We start from the raw sequence: 17,201 nt of genomic DNA on the forward strand, positions 1-17,201 counted from the left end.
CCTCTTGTGAGGAGGATCTAATATTCATAAAGCAGCTTCACTTTCACAGCCCTGTGCAAATGTATTATTTTTCATATAGTGAGTCTTACAGTACCAGTACAGTGCTGTTTGCTGCCTCCAAAAGAACTGGATCACACATGATATATTCCCTCTTAAAAACCCAGCAGCTATGGAGAGATGCGAGTCTTCAAGAAGTTTCTCACCTGAGGAATGCTTGAATTCTTATTGGAAAAATACATGAAAAAAAAACCCCAAGTGCCCAACTTGCCAGCAGAGCCCATATCATGGTAATGTGAGAAATACCTTAAATATTTGCTGAGCAGAGAGTGGTGCAGTTACCATATAGGAAGACTGCATCCAGGAAAGATTCAGATGAACCAGGTGAATTGTTCTAACATGCTACCGGTACTTCTGCCTCCCGTAAGTACAATCGCAAAGCCAGGCAAAACTTTCTGTCCCTGCAACTGATGCTAATGTGGCACGGAGCTGGCATATCAACCCACAGCATTTGCAGCTTCTGGAGACTGCCTCATCAAGGCACCTTTCAGAAAGATGAAGTGTAGAGGACTTTCAATAACAATCTACCTTAAAAAGTCTTTCATTGAAGATGACTAATGGTGTGATGTTTGAAGGGGTTTTTGAAAAGTGCTTATTTTATGTATATAAAATTGTAGGTGTAATATGATCCATTTCCAGAAGATTGTTGATGAGGGAAAAGTGATTCTCTCAGGGTAAGAGAGGGTGATTATAGTTTTTTAGGTCAGAGTCTAATTATATAGAATCATGTTATTTTGCATATCAACGGCATTCATGTAGGCACAAAGGATCCCCAAACACCCTTTGTGGACTCGCTGCGGCATGTCACATGCCCTCTCGAGGTCATTGATTATAATCAAGTTATGTCTTGCACAGGTGATTAGATTTTCTGGTATGGCACAAAAATAATGGTCTCTTGTTACTGAGAAATATTTATTTAGAACTGTACAGCACTTTAACTTAATAACTTTTAAGAGAATAACCTTGCTTGGATGACACAAATATATTTTTTGAAAAGACTAATGAAGAATGACGATAATCTATTCCTCTGAAGACACGTTTCTCTCCGCTGATGCTCCTAATCTTTCTTGCTGGCAATCTCACTTCTGTGCTTCTGACCCCCCCGGCCTATGCACACTTATCTCTGAGCTGGTCATCCTAACACATGACAGCAATGAGTCCAGTCACAAGCACAGCTCTCAAAATGGCAATTAGTTTCAGCTCATGGCCTCGTGGTTCTGCTTCTGAGCCTACCTCTCCTGGCAACAAATTGCACTGGGGCTTACAGTTGCTGCAGAAAGATGCTAAATCCAAACCATTCCCAGCACTTGGCTTTCGGGGTTGGAGCCAGAAAATGTCCCAGAGTTAAATTATGACCCATCACTTCAGGGTTGAGTCTGGAGCAAGACTCTGATCAGATTTGACTCAGCTCTGTCTGTGAAGTGGGTATAAGAAACCAGAGATGTGGATCACAACAGTGTCATCCATTTGCACGAACAGAGACTTTGGCTTGCTGTACACCCTGTGTGGTGGGGGGCTGCAAGGAACATTTCAAGCGCAGATAAATCTCAATACCTATAATAACTATAACTTACTAACTATATTAGAGCAGGGGCTATCTTCATCACATTTCCTTGCTCCTAGGAAGTGAGACCTTGAGCTGTAGCTTGAGCACATGTATCTACACCTGGAAAAACTGCTTTTCTCTTGGAAAAGCACAAAAAAAAACCCCAAAATCCAAAAACACAAAATAAGAAAGTGGTGCGTACATGCAGAGAGAAGATCAGGATGAAGAACCATAACCATAGCCTAAATCTCCTCCAGACATTGGCTTTTGGTGTGAGAACATCTTCTTCAAAGTCCAAACATGCTTTCGCTGGGTATTGATCAAGCTCAGAAGCCTTCACAGTCCTTGACACAATTCCCATGTTCTTGGTCGGAATGGGAATTTGCTATGTGCAAGTCTCACTCAAAGACTGTTGAAGTCAACAGACATCTTTACATGGAACTGCCTTTCTATTTCTTTCCCCTTCAAGTTTTGCCTACATAGCATGCTTCCTCCCAAGTTCTCCCAAGCATGTTTGTAGTGTCGTTCCTCAGCTACCACTTCCCCACACACACAGACTCCCATTTTTCTCACTTCCTGGTTTGATTGCACAGCCTAAACCAGATTTATATACGATGCATTAGAATTACCCTGACTGCTGAGTATTTTTTGATAGGCCACTGTCTGGTTGAGAGATGACGCTTTTGTTACAATGCTGTTTTTCTTACTTGAACTCCAGGTGTAGCCGAGGTGATAGTCTTAGTTGGAGGTCGTCAGATGATTGGTATGAATCAACGGGCTTTAACAGCAGTCACTTGCTTAAATCCTCAAAACAATAAGTGGTACCCTTTGGCCAGCCTGCCCTTCTATGATCGAGAGTTTTTCAGTGTGGTCAGCGCTGGGGACAACATCTATCTCTCAGGTAAGCACAAGATTTTGTAGAAACACAGACTCATAGAATGGTTTGGATTGGAAGGGGCCTTTATAGATCATGTAGTCCAACACCTTTGCAATGAGGAGGGACATCCGCAGCTAGACCGGGTTGCTCAGAACCCCATTCAACCTGACTTTGAACATTTCCAGGGATGCGGCATCCACAGCTTCTCTGGGCAACCTGTTCCAGTGCCTCACCACCCTTATTGTAATAAAATGCTGTCTTTACATCCAATCTAAATCTGTTCTCTTTCAGTTCAAAGCTGTTACCTCCCATCCTGTCACTACAGACCTTGGTAAAAAGTCTCTCCATCTTTTTTTGATCCCCCTTTAAGTACTGAAAGGCTGCTTAAGTTATCCCCAGAGACTTTTCTTCTACAGGCTGAACAACTACAGCTCTCTCAGCTTTTCCTCACAGGAGAGATGCTCCAGCCCTCTGACCATTTTCTTGCCCCTCCCCTGGACCCACTCCAACAGGTCCATTGTCTTCCTTGTACTGGCAACCTCAGAGCTGGATGCAATACTCCAGGTGGGGTCTGACAGGGGCAAAGTAGAGGGTGGGTGGGAATCAGTTCCTTGGACCTGATGGCCATGCTTTTTTTGAGGCATCCCAGGATTTCACAGCTGCAAACACCTGTTGCCAGTTTATTTCCAACTTTTCATCCAATAGTATGCCCAAGTTGTTCTCTATAGGGCTACTCAGAATCCATTCATCACCCAGATTTATTGGGCTCGGATAAAAGTTCCGTCCTTACTACAGGAACAGCACGGGCAACGAAGAACACGACAAGAGTTTTACTGAGCTGCTCCTGGGGGAAAAAAAAAAAGGGGGGAAAAAAGACAAGGGGGAGGGAGGTTGGGAGAGAGGGATTCCCCAGCTTTTATCATTCTCCATTTCTCTGTGGCGTTAACGTTCTCGCAAAGCAGTCAACAGCGGTATTTTGCAGTTGCAACGTGAAGAAAATAGGTCTGACAACCATCAAGCATGCAAAGAGGCTTCACTGCCATAGAAACACAATTTAAAATACCAGCTGTAGTTTAGTATAAATGGCGGGTTATGGAATTAGAGACAGACAGGCTGAACTGCTGAATATATGACCTGCACTTAGAGTATTTGCTTACAGGAGCATTCACGTTTTGTACTTCTTGTTGAGACCTCTCTTTTGACAGTAGTTGCTAGCCCTATAATCTTCTTAGTTTCAATGAAACTGAGACCACGCTCCTTAAAAGGCTTCAACTCCCGGAGCATCTGTCTGCACTGCGCCCGTAGCATCACACCGTCTGTCTTTTTGCAGTCTGGTTGTACCTCTGCTTGGCTGGAGGAGGAAAAGCAATTCCAACCAGGCAATGCAAGGATGTTCTGATGGCAGCTGAGTGGAGGGTTTGATAATAAAAAGAGGAGCCTGAGAAGGGAGATGGGGGTGTGTGCTATCCAAGGACGTAGTTGGGAGCACAGATGCACCAAGCAGTACCAGTGAGGAGTTACAGCGTGTTGAGTTCCCTCACTGCATTTTCTGCAGTAAATTGCTGCTTGTGGTGTTCAGTTCCATTAATACCACATCGAGGCCCTGAGGATTGATTGGAAATTATTTCTTGATGTGTTTTTTGCCCATGCTCCTATTGATGCCGGTATGAAAGCCTTCTGTGGTGGCTTTTGTGAACTGTTGACTTTCAGTTGTTCTTAGCCGAGGTACCTTCCAATATGTAGAGCCATTTTAGACTGTGCCATACATGATAAGAAAAACTGTTGAATTCTAAACTCAGAGTTTAATTCAGCTCTTTCCCTTGAATCTGGATGAGTGATGTGATGGTATTTGGTGTCTGCAGTAGGAGAGCTGAAAGTCCCGCATGGCTGGAAATCCAGCTGAGTGTTGATGGATAGTTTGCTTTGCTCAAACTTACAAGACACAGGAAAAAGGGAAGAGAAACTAACAGAAATGGGAATGAAGCTGTGCAAGCTCCAAGTACTGGACCCCACACTGCATAGCATAGGTGTGGAGAGCAAAATGCCAAGGAGGAAGCCTGACTTTCTCATTAAGCCACAAAACTGAGTCTAGTTTCTTTTCCTGGCTCGACCACTGACTCCTAGTGTGGTCTCCAATAAATCATTTCACCTCTTTGTGCTTCAAAATGGGGATAGTAAGACACTCACTAAGTGGCGACCTTGGAAACTTCAGTCAGAAGTTAAAAAACAACCAATATAAATATTTCACTGGAACATCGTGAACTGTTTTACAGGAGTGGTACAGCTGGTTCTTTCCTTCATCAGCAAATGAAAATAAATAAGAAATTTGTCCCTGAAACTTAGACATTAAGCCTGCAAACTCTGACTTTATTTTGCCCGTGTATGTGTTGTGACAATCCATCACTGTATTTAGCATTTTAGATTTCAGATTGTCCTGTGTCTTGCAAGTCAAGACAGGCTCTGCCTCTCGACACCTTCTTGTAAGTGTTGCAGTAATTTAATGGGCTGGAAGTTATTTATGAACACTGAAAAGGGTCTATCCCCTTATGTACATGTCCCTCGTAGCCTGACATCTTGATTTCTTCATGTCATCATGTTCAAAAAAAAAGAAACAAACCAGCCTTTGGGGCGCTTGAATAAATGACACAGAAATGCATCATCAGAACAGATGCTCAGTATTGAGGGTGATTTATTTTAATTAGTCAAATGTCATTTGAAGAGTTTTTACTTTGTAACTGGCTTTGATTGCTGTGTGCAAAGCTGCTGCCGCTATTCCAGCGTCTCACGTTAATTCTCCCCTTTTCTTTCCCTTGCCCTCCTGTCGGTGCCAGGCGGCATGGAGTCGGGTGTCACGCTCGCCGATGTCTGGTGTTACATGTCCTTGCTCGATAACTGGAACCTCGTGTCCCGCATGACAGTCCCAAGGTGTCGACATAACAGCCTGGTGTACGATGGGAAAATATATACCATTGGAGGGGTTGGTGTGGCAGGCAACGTTGACCATGTGGAAAGGTAAAAAAAGAAACAACCCAAACCCATGCTGTTCGCTGGAGCTTTTTCTTCATGCTATGCTAAAGGACCATTTCCCTTTTAAAGGAGACATCAAATGGGCTGTATGTGTTAAAATAAGCTCTTATAATAGCTAAGAAAGGAGGAAACTATGCAGGATTAAATTTCTTTTTAAAGCTTCAGTGGAAAGCATTGTTTCAAATCCAAAGACAAAAGCTTCCAGTTTGTTGATTTGCTCAGGGGAGGGAGGAGAGGAATTAAGCTTCTTTGGACACTTTACACAGATTATACAATGAACTAATAAACTTCCTTTGAGTTAAGTGCTCATGAAAGTCTTCACAAAGCACAATAATACTTTTTTAAAAACCAAAAAAAACCCGAAAACAAACCTCCAAAAAACCAAAAATACCCATCACCAACAAAAAAAAAAACAACAGCAAAGTAGGTTTTTCACATGCACTCTCCTGGTAACACATCTAAGCCTTGACCTGGATGGAAGGAAGATCCTCTCCTTGGTGATCTGGGCCTGGGGCTGGGACCTGCCAAACTCTGACTAGAACAACTGGTAAATGGAAATAGTTTTTATGTCCTGGCTGAGAGGGGCTGAATAGAGATGGGAGAGAATGGAATGTTCTCCTTTCAAGAAGATTCCAGATAGAAAAAAATTTCCTATTCTAGCATGGAACTTTAAAAAACAGTAGGAGCAAAAGCACAGAAGAAACATTTTCCCAAAGCAGAGTTCCCAAACCAACTCATTTCATGTCAACCATAACATTCAATAAAAACTTAAATTTAAAATGCAATGTGTAAGAATATTCCATTCCAAAAAGATCAATACAGCCCATGCCTTGCCCAAACACTTAAAAATGCTTTATGACAATAGATTAATGATACTTTTCTGTGAAATGTTTTTCCTTAGTGAGTGTGGCAACCAAAAATATGAGAGTTTTTTTGTCTTTTTGCCAGTTTTAAGTGATGAATTTGAATACTTCTTCAGCAACATTTTGAAGCAGGCATTTCCCAGTAAAAGCTGCCATAGCTGGCAAGCCATAAAGGGATAGGTCATTAAGAAAGATTAAAAAAAAAAGAAAGAATATTTTTCAAAAGGTTAGGATTAAAGATGCTTTCAATGTATTATTTCTGGATTTTGGTGCTGCCACATTTATATTCCCTTTGTGCAGGAGGTGTTTATCTTTTCATTTGAGTACATACTGTAAATAATGCGAAAACCTCAATTAAAAGTTTATTAATATGTCATAGTCAAATACATAGAAAATTAGGAAATGCCAAAAATAAAGTTTCCTCCTGTAGATCTACTTTTTTGTACAATCTTTAATCAAGCAATGCTCTTTTGGTTTTTTTCCCCAGTGGATTTCTGCCTAGTTTAGTACATGGGACAGGTCAGTTGTCTATATGCATAGCCAGGGAGATCCTATCTGGTGCTGAGTTCTCACCGTTCACATATGGCCCTAGTTTTGTATTCCTCTCTCTTCACAAATTTGGCAGTATTTTGGCTAGGAGACAAGGATACAAAATAGCCCCTGGAAAAGATGTGTGCTGTGGAACAAGGTCTTCAGGTAGCCTTCCCTCCCAGCCCTGACACGGGCTGAAGAGCTGGCATTGGTTATGATGCTCTCATCTAGTCAGGGAAAGGCAGACTGCAAAGAATGAATGACAAATCACAGCAGTGTACACGTGAGCATTGCTTCTCTCCTTAACACGGAGCTTAAAGTGGGCACTGCCCTTGGGACTTGCTTGAAAGGAAATCTCACCATTTTACACAGATTTCTTTCTCTAATTTGTCCTGTAATTTCAGTCAGTAGATTTTTAGCTGGCAGAAATGTTTTTTGTGAACATGGGCTGAGCCCAGGAAAGAGATGCAGTGTTTCATTCCACCTCTCGATAAAGATGAACATGGAAATAATGCTGTTGCAAATAGGTGTCTTGATAGATGTCACATTAAATTCTCTCTTCCTGTTTCTCCCAGGGTCTCATTTCTGTCTTTGCAGGCTGCAATGTTGTTTGTAGCAAGGGCTTGGGTGTCAGGGATGAGAAAAAAGGAGAGAGAGTGACTTGATTTGAGGTTCATTCAACTGACCAACATTTTAGATACTTTGTTAACGACAGACAACAAATCAGAGCAAAGTCAGGCTCAGGCCCTTGGCTTACCTCACATGGCTCAATGAGAGCAGTCCTGCTAGTTTTCAGTTATAACAAGCCCACCAAGAGATTTGTGTGTGGGAAAAGAGCAGATTTCCTCCCTATCATTTCAGCACACACTGTCTCAGCCACAATAAGGATGTCTTGTCATGGGAATTTGCTAAACTTGTGGTTATAATTAATCTACTATTGTCTATAAAGTGACTGGTGAGACAAAGCCATGGAAGAAGTGCAACATGACCTCCTTTGGGTTATGCCAGGAAATGAGAGAGATTTGGGGATGTTTCTTTTTGTTTGTTTGTTTGTATTAAAATGGCAGTGAGGGATGACAGAAGCAAAGCATGGCATTGCTGAAACTGTGCATTTTGGATAAGATGTTTTAGGACTTGCTGTTAGAAATGGAGGCGAGAAAAAGCTGACCCTTGTAGCTGTGCTGTGCAAAGTCAGGCCTTTTCAAACAAAAGCATTTTCAATTTAGACCAAGCAGCTCATTTGTGCAAGTGTTTAGGAATTTAAATAGCTGTACTCACTTTTGCAAGCAATGAGGCTTTCTGCGTTTGGGTTGCAACTTAAAAAAAAAAAAAAGAACATTAAAATACAAAGTCACTTTAATTGCTCAGTTGTCTGCTGTCTTATATGTAGTTAATGTCCACTTCTTGACTCTGCCTTCTCTTTCTTTCCCCCTCAACCAAGAGTTACCAGCAATCAACCTCCCTTCACCATGTTTCTATGTGGGCTGCACATTACTCTTCAAACACTCTGTTCTTTTGGATGAGACACTGACATACCATCTCTCAGGAAGGGGGGAACCTCTCTATCATTCCAGCAGGTCTTATATGATATTAAAATAATAAGGTGACATGATCATATGTAGTAAGGTGGGGGTCAGTCTCTTCTACCAATTAATGAGCAATAGGACAAGAGGAAGTGGCCTCAAGTTGTGCCAGGGGAGGTTTAGATTGGAGATTATGAAGAACTTTTTTACTGAGAGAGTTGTCAGACACTGGCACAGGCTGCCCAGGGAGCTGGTGAAGTCCCCATCCCTGGAACTATTGCAAAGCTGTATTGTGTAGCTGAGGTGCTGAGGGATATGGGTTAGTGGTCAGCTTGGCAGTGTGAGGTTAGTGGTTGGTCTTTTCCAACCAAAACAATTCTGTGATTCTGTGCTCCAAGTCAAGTGATGCCAAAAATTACATCTGAGGTTAACATTGTTCCCTTCGGTGTTGAATTTCAGGATCGTGCGCTCTTGGCTTATGATCAGTTTTTCACCTCAAAGGAGGCATCTGATTACAGCCCTGTTATCTATCCAGATGAAGGTACAGAAGCTTATCCAGGCCTGACACACAATACAGTCCTGGGCTGTGCCACCAGTGTGAAAGGCAAGGCATTGGGCACCCTGCCTTGCTGACCACCTCCCCTCATGCACACACGGCTTATTTTTCACAACCACATTTTGCTTTCCAGTTCCTCAGTTAGCTCGAGTGTGCCCATGCTCAGCTTTGACCGGAGTTTGATGAGCACTTGCTGATGTGGTGGAGGACATATCTCTGGTCCAAAGCAATCTACCCTGACCTCACAAGTTAGAAACCTCAGAGCATGGAGACTACAGGATGTCTCACCACAGCATGTCTTCGAAGACAGAGAAAACAACATTTTGTCCCAGTTTCTTTCTTGTTCTTCACCTGTTTGGGTTTTTTTTCCTGGGATTCTTGTAAATGTATGGTTAAAAACTTACAAAGATGTTTTAACATGTTTTGGTTTGAAAAAATAAATGTTAGACCATCTTAGCTCTACATGCTGCCACCTGACTGCCCTCATACATCAGCTGCACCATTAGAAAGCGTTAAAGGAAGTAGAAACCACTGGACTCCTAATGATTTATGGCATCAGCTCCTGCGCTCCTCTCTCCGTGCTTTCAGTTGTGTCATTGATGCTGAAGGGTTCAGCCTCAACCAGAAATTCTGATGCCGCTTAAATCAGGGGATGTTTTCCCATCAACTTCAACAGGGCTGAAATTTTTTGCCCTTTATCTGCCATTTATCTGTAAAGAGGCAGTAAAAATTCCATCTCGATGGATGATAATATTACGGGACTATCACAAACAGACAAGTAGAAGTCATTTGTTACTCATCTTAAAACAATATGCGTGTGCCAGAGGGGTTGAGTTATAAGTCCATTTTTGTAGCTGTATATGGATATATATTCAGGGAGAGTTATGTTTTTGGAATGAGTGTTTAGGGAAATAACGGTGCAGCTGCAGTTCTCCATCAAGCCCCTCTGGCAAGTTTCCGTGTGACAGGGAGCAAGTCATTAGGTGTTAGGCAAGAGGATATTACACTTTCTGTCTTCTTCTGAGATATGAGTTGAGTTGGGAGGCGGCAAAATGAAGTGGATCCATGAACTAGGTTTTTTATATAATGGATGGGCCCTGTAATATATGCAATTTGAGAACTGAGAAAACTGCGTATGCTGACAAGACAATGTATGTGAGTAGAAGTCTGGAAATGTGGGTGCTTTGTGGTTATTATCTGTTTGAAGGACAGAAGAAGATGAATCCCCTTGACCTGACAGCACTTTTACAATAGGGTTGTCTAAAACTGGGAGATTACTTTGTTTGGCAGTGTGGACTGGAAGACAGCCTAAAACATTCAATGCAAAGAATAAGCTTTGTAAGTTTTAGACAGTGCTTAAGAGCTTATTTTTATTGAGACACGATCACATAGGAATTAAAGCTTCTTCCCCAGAAGGGTGGCAGGATCAATACCCCAACTGAAGTGCATATACACCAATGCACGCAGCATGGGCAACGAACAGGAGGAGCTGGAAACCATTGGAGTGGCTGGCTGGACACAATACTGGAGTGCTGCCCTGCATGGCATAAACTCTTTAGAATGGATAGGCAAGGAAGGAGAGGTGATGGGATAACCCTGTGTGTTAGGGAGTGTTTTCATTGTCTAGAGCTGATGATAATAAGGTAGAGGATTTATGGGTAAGAAACTAGGAGGAGGCCAACAAGGTAGCTATCATGGTAGGAGTCTCTTATAGACCCTCCAACCAAGATGAAGAAGTAGGCAAAATGTTCTATAAGCAGTTGGGAGAAGTCTCTCAATTGCTAGCTCTTTCGTGGGGCACTTTGTCTTACCAGATGTCTGTTGGGTATATCATACAGCAGAGTCCAGGAGGTTTGCGGAATATGTGGAAGAGAACTTACTCACACAGCTGGTGAGGGAGACAAGGTAAGGCACCCAGTGTACCTGTTGTTCATAAACAAGGAAGGACTTGTGATGATTGGAGGCCATCTCAGGCATAGCAGTCATGAAATTATAGTTTTTGATTCTTGTAGAAGTAAGGAGGGGGATCAGCAGAACAGCTGCCTTGGACTTCTAGAGGGCAGACATTGGCCCATTCAGGAATCTGGCTGACAGAGTCCTTTGGGACTTCACTTTTGAGCCCCTTGTTAGAAGAATGACATTGAGGTGCAGGAGCATGTCCAGAGATGGTCAACGAAGCTGATGAAGGATCTGGAACACAAGTCTGATGAGGAGCAGCTGAGGGAGCTGAGGGTGTTTAGCCTTCAGAAGAGGAGGCTGAGGCAAGACATGATCACTCTCTACAACTACTTGAAAGGAAGCTGCAGTGAGGTGAGAGTCAGTCTCTTTTCCCAACTAGCAAGTGATAAGACAAGAAGTAATGGCCTCAAGTTGTGCTAGTTTTTTAAGTTGGATGTTAGGAAAAATTTCTTCACTGAAAGAGATGTCAGGCACTGGCAGAGGCTTCCCAGGGAAGAGGTGGAGTCACCGTCCCTGGAGGCATTTAAAAGCCATGTAGATGTTGTGCTGAGGAACATGGTTTAGCGGTGTTCATGTCAGTGTTGGGTTAACTGAGACTTGAGTGGTCTTAAAGGTCTTTTCCAACCTGAACAATTCTATTACTCTATGGTGTCTTTAAAAAACTAAATATATAGCCTTGTCCAAGCATAGTTTCTTAAACCTCTCAGAACAGTCAGAAGAAAATAAAAAAGACAAAAAATAGTAATCCATTAGTGTGATTTTAAACAACATGTGAATGAAGAGCAAATCAATATGACACTGTACAGCTTTATTTTAAATACCAACTTTCCTGCAAACAGAATTAAATAAAGTATAAGAAACTGGAGGGCGCTTGTCTGTAAGCCACTGACCATGATGTAAGGATTTTATAATGTGAATCAAGTGAAGATACTTACATGGCTTTTAACCTAGAAGGAGAGAAGTTAAGAGATGAAGGAAGAAAAAAAATACTGGTTTCAGGTACTGAAGAGATCAAAAATCAAGAAGGCAGAGAAGCAAATAGCACAGCTGTTGAAATTAAGGGTTTTCTGCTGTTAGTACTGAGGTGGTAGGGAGAGAGAAAGAAAGAAAGTGTTGAATGAAATGAATGACCCAAGTGGAAGATCAGACCTAAGAGTGGAAAGTTGTGGGGACCAGTAAGGTTTTTCTGCATGTGCTCTCTTCAGGCCTGGGCTAAATTTTCCACTGGGTTCATATCATTTGTTATACCATAGGTATATAAATAATACATATACCAGAGGATAGTGGCTGCACAAGTGTCTGGTGAGATGATGCTGTTTAGTGCATGTCAAGTGAGAGGTGGGGACCTAGATGTCCTGCATGTGTGAAAGGGCTGATATCTAGAGCACAACAAGGCCAGGGACTGCTCTGAGGGAGAGGAAGGAGAGCATCTGTGGAGAACCACATATGAGTCTGTAGTGTGCAAGGACTGCAAAATTAGGAGTCAGTCATGAAAGGAGATGTCCTTGAAGTTTCAAATTCAGCAAATTGGATGGGCTTAGTAGGCCTGTAGCCAAGGACAAGCATGGACACACCAGGACTGGTGGGAGCAGGGGAGAAAGAGGGAAGAAAAACCTTTGCTTGGCTTGAAGCCAGCTCCCATTAAGTCTCTATCTACAGCTTCAAACAGGGGAATCAAATGCAAAGCTTGACTAATGGAAAGAGATCAAAGTGATTATTCTTTAAATCAGTTCCCTCCCTGCTGGCCCCTGAGCAGAGCCGGTGTTAAAGGCAGCCGAGTGGCCCCACTAGCACTGGTGGCCGTAGAGTGATGACAGTGCCAGGGATAAGACAACAGATGGAAAGGCCCTAGGGCAGAGAGGTAAAACAGGTGCCATTATATCTTGTCCTGGAAGGTTACAAAGATTCAACTTCATTCATTTTTAAGCCAATTTAGTTACTCTGGTGCAAATCCTTGTGTGAACACATTAAGAGCTGACTTGAAGTAGACCAAAATGATGGAAACATGCCTTGCAGAGACTCAAGAAGCTTAAGCTACATAGTTTATCCCATAGAAGATGAAGATGTAACTTTATTGTTTTCTACAAGTCCGTATGTGAAAGAGCTTTGAAAGCAGAAGACTTTATAATCCAACAGGAAAAAACCCAAAACCAACACTTTCTGGTGGGTGGGAACTCAAGCAAAGAAGAGACTAGAAATGAAGTCTAGAGTTTTTCAAGGAGGGAATGAAACAGAGGAATAAATTCCTGGAGGATGGAAGGACTAGAAAGACAGGTACTGGGAAGCCTTGAAGGTACCAACTTCTCTTCTTCAGCCCCAGGAGTAATTCAGGTACTTAAGAGAATTGCTTCATAGAGCGGCCTATGTAAAACCCACATTAGATGCCTGTGGTAGGTGACTGAGGACTTGCTCCCACCCGCTCTATGGTTTCCTGATTTTTTTAAACCCTCAAGACAAGAGTGTTTTTTTAAGCTGCCCCACTTGTATCTATATCCAGTAGATTCTCAGCCTTTGGATTTCAGCAGGTGAAGTGAAAAGTCATTTTTGGTTTCCTGGCAGCAGATGGAGAAGGGTAGAAGAAAGAGAAGTTCTGTCATCACAGAGACAGTGAAAGTGGATGAAAAACAGAGAAAGGATGTTTGGTTTTGTAATTTGAACATTTCTCCAGTATTTCTATAGATGTGGTCCTCAGCCACACCCAGCTCCCAAGCATATATGAAGCATATAGCCCTTCTTTCCAAAAAACATATTAGGACAATCAGCAAGTCGTTGGCAGGGCTATATCTGTCTTGGGAACTGTGATCTGCCAGCTCCTTCTGCCAGAGCCAGGGCAGACAGCATGGCTGCTTACCCTCTCATCTCAGACTGCTTCAGCTGGTCACAAGCGTTCCTGGTGCTATGTCAGGATGGGCGGTGTGAGACAATACATATCGGGTGACAGGCATGATTTATATCCTAGAAGCCAAGGAAGTAGAAAGGAGCATTAGGTCAGTTCTTCTCAGCTCTGTTGCTTTTCTCAGTTTTTTACCAATTATAACAAATTTCTTAACCAGCTCTGAATACGACATCAAGGATTAAGTGACCAATCCCCCTTTTTCCTTATTGCAGGTAGGTGAGTTAGCAAAGTGAAACCCAAAAGCAATGTATGAAACTCTTTCTATTATGCAAGATTTTTGCATATCTGCTGGGATGTATGTGAGTACTGCCCCGAGTATTGCGGGCAAATGCAAGAGATGCAGCACGTGGTGCCTCATCTGGAGGAGGTGCTTGTGCTGTCCAAGTGCATCCACAGGCTCGGATTTGGTACCAAGAATTAAGAATCAGCCCAACATAAGAGTGTTGCCTTGAATGCTCCCAGCACCATGTTGTTTAATCTTGTTGTACTTCTCCCCTTTGATCACTTATTGTAGTTGAATTTAGTTTCTCAGTAAGTAATTTAGGGCATTGCACAAGGCAGTTCTCAATGCTCATTATAAGGGATTTTCCTAAATTTTTTTTTGTTAGAGTTTGCCTCCCTCTTGCTTTAGTTTTATGAGTGTGTTAATTACTTACAGTTATAGTACTTGGAAACTCATTAATGCATTTCCATTAAGCACATTATTTTGTGCTGTTTCCACCATTTGTATAATTTCTCCCTTTTATTTGCCCATTTTGGGCAGTGAGAATTTGTGGGAAGTTACAAAGGGAGAATTCCCCTGGTGCTGAATCTCTTTTTCACAGGTGGACTCATGGCCATGGATTCATTTCACATTTGCATGTTGCATATCACTAACATGAAGAGCAAAACCCCTGAATGGGTAGATATTTACCAATATCTAAAGGGTGGGTGTCAGGAGGTTGGGGCATCCCTTTTTTCTATAGTAGCTAGCGACAGGACAAGGGGTAATGGGATGAAGCTGGAACACAAAAAGTTCCACTTAAATATAAGAAAAAACTATTTCACTATGAGGGTGATGGAGCAGTGGCACAGGCTGCCCAGAGGGGTTGTGGAGGCTCCTTCCTTGGAGGTCTTCAAGACCTGTCTGGACACTTTCCTACACAATCTGATCTAGGTGACCCTGCTTCTGCAGGGGGGTTGGACTAGATGATCTTTGAAGGTCCCTTCCAACCCCTACCATTCTGTGGTTCTATGATATGAAGAGCAAAACCCCTGAATGGGTGATGAGGGTTTCTGTTCTTGCAGTCAACAATCCTGAATAATCACTACACAGGAAACTCCTGTTTCACTGAATCGCAGAATCTCAGGGGCTCAGGGTACCTCAAAAGATCATCTAGTCCAACCCCCCTGCCAGAGCAGGACCACCTAGATGTGCCATTACATGGAAATATAGAAGCCTGCAAATCACCTTATTTTTAGCTGTCTCCAAGACTCATTCTAGAGCAGCTATTTGGATCCCTGCCACATTATCTTTAAAAAAAATTGACGTCTGTACTTGTGACATTGTCTAAAATGAATTTTCATCCATGGATTATTAACTGCACATCCCTTATGGTCAATGACTTAATTAAATCAGATACTGATGACCTTAAAACTAATTTAGCACTTTCATGCATACTCTTTTCTATTTGCTACATGTCAAATGCAGATGCAGTGGTGAAATCTTACTTCAGCTCTAACGTTTGCAGTATCCTGCAATGAAGCACAGTAGCTTGGTTTGCACATTGAAAATTAAATGGAAGCAACTTATTCTGGCACAAAATGTGTGTCGCTGGTCAGTTGACTAGAGTAAAAAGAGCTATCATGCTGCATTATGTTGCAGGTGAGATGTGTTCCGCAAGCTGAACAATTGAAGTGTATTAACAGTTGCCTGCCTGAAGTTGCTATTGGATATCACTGCACTGATTTGCAAGAATAATCTCATTGTATACTCATTAAAAGAAATTAATTCGTGGAAGACATCTCAACAAAGATGTCCTGAGTTTCTTTAGCTTGGACTATAAAGAGATTTGAGAGGCATATACAGAAAATAGAACCAGCTTTCTCTGAGCTCTTCTCAATCTTCTAAAAGCTTAGAAAAAGCATTAATTACACTGTTTAGCAAGTGGCTGAATTTGTAGGATGTTAAAAAATACATTTCCACTTCTACTTTCTTCTGCTTGTCAAACTATCTTTCTATTACATTCTGGCTTGCTTTCTCTGCCTGTCTGCCGTGTCTTTACTGCTCCCCCAGTGCTGCATCATCTCAGCCCTCTCCGATTGCTCTCCTTGCAGGTATGATACAATCACCAACCAGTGGGAGACCATCGCTCCTCTGCCCAAGGCCGTCCATTCGGCTGCTGCCACTGTTTGCGGTGGGAAAATCTACGTCTTCGGTGGGGTGAATGAAGCTGGCCGGGCCGCAGGAGTCTTGCAGTCCTACATCCCTCAGACTAACGCCTGGAGCTTTATAGAGTCTCCAATGATCGGTAAGGAATGCATGGTGCCAGAGTAAACTTGTATTACAACAGAAATGTCTGTGCTACATATATTTTAACGCCTTTGTGAAGAGCAAATGAGTTGGGGGACTGAGGGGAGATTTATCTACAATAGACAGGTGGGAATTCTCCTGTCTGATTCCCCAGAAGGCTGTGCTGCCATTCAGCGGGATCTCAACTGGCTTGAGAGCTGGGAAGAAAGGAACCTCATGAGGTTCATCAAGGACAAGTGCAGAGTCCTGCACCTGGGGAGGAACTACCTCATGCACCAGTACAGGCTGGAGGTCGAACTGCTGGAGAGCAGCTCTGCAGAGAGAGACCTGGGAGTCCTGGTTGACAATAAACTAAATATGAGCCAGCAATGCGCCCTCATGGCCAAGAAGGCCAATGGCATCCTGGGATACATCAAGAAGAGTGTGGCCAGCAGGTCGAGGGAGGTTCTGGTCCCCCTCTACTCTGCCCTGGTGAGGCCTCATCTGGAGTCCTGTGTCCAGTTCTGGGCTCCTCAGCTCAAGAGAGACAGAGAACTTCTGAAGAGTCCAGCAGAAGGCTACTAGATGGTGAGGGGACTGGAACATCTCTCTTACAAGAAAAGATTGTGACACCTGGAGCTGTTTAGCCTAGAAAAGAGAAGCCTGAGGAGGGACCTTATTAACACCTTAAAAGTACCTAAAGGTTGGGGGTTGAGAGGATGGGATGACACCTTTCTCTGTAGTGCCCAGTGACAGGACAAGGGGTAATGGGCACAATCTGGAATACAGAAAGTTCCACTGGAACATGAGGAGAAACTTCTTTGCTGTTCAGGTGAGGGAGCCCTGGCCCATGCTGCCCAGGGAGGGTGTGGAGT

General features: G+C 42.8%; 1 protein-coding gene across 1 annotated transcript in view; it reads left to right on the top strand.

Moving 5' to 3' along the window:
* KLHL29 (kelch like family member 29) overlaps positions 1-17,201 on the top strand; it is a 411,312-nt gene that overhangs the window by 372,097 nt on the left and 22,014 nt on the right. The window contains exons 10-12 of the mRNA XM_061990887.1: positions 2,322-2,504; positions 5,312-5,492; positions 16,152-16,345. Of these exons, the coding sequence (XP_061846871.1) occupies positions 2,322-2,504; positions 5,312-5,492; positions 16,152-16,345 (558 nt within the window). The remainder of the gene's footprint in view (positions 1-2,321; positions 2,505-5,311; positions 5,493-16,151; positions 16,346-17,201) is intronic.

Source organism: Colius striatus, chromosome 2 (assembly GCF_028858725.1).
Source record: "Colius striatus isolate bColStr4 chromosome 2, bColStr4.1.hap1, whole genome shotgun sequence".
NCBI lineage: Eukaryota > Metazoa > Chordata > Aves > Coliiformes > Coliidae > Colius > Colius striatus.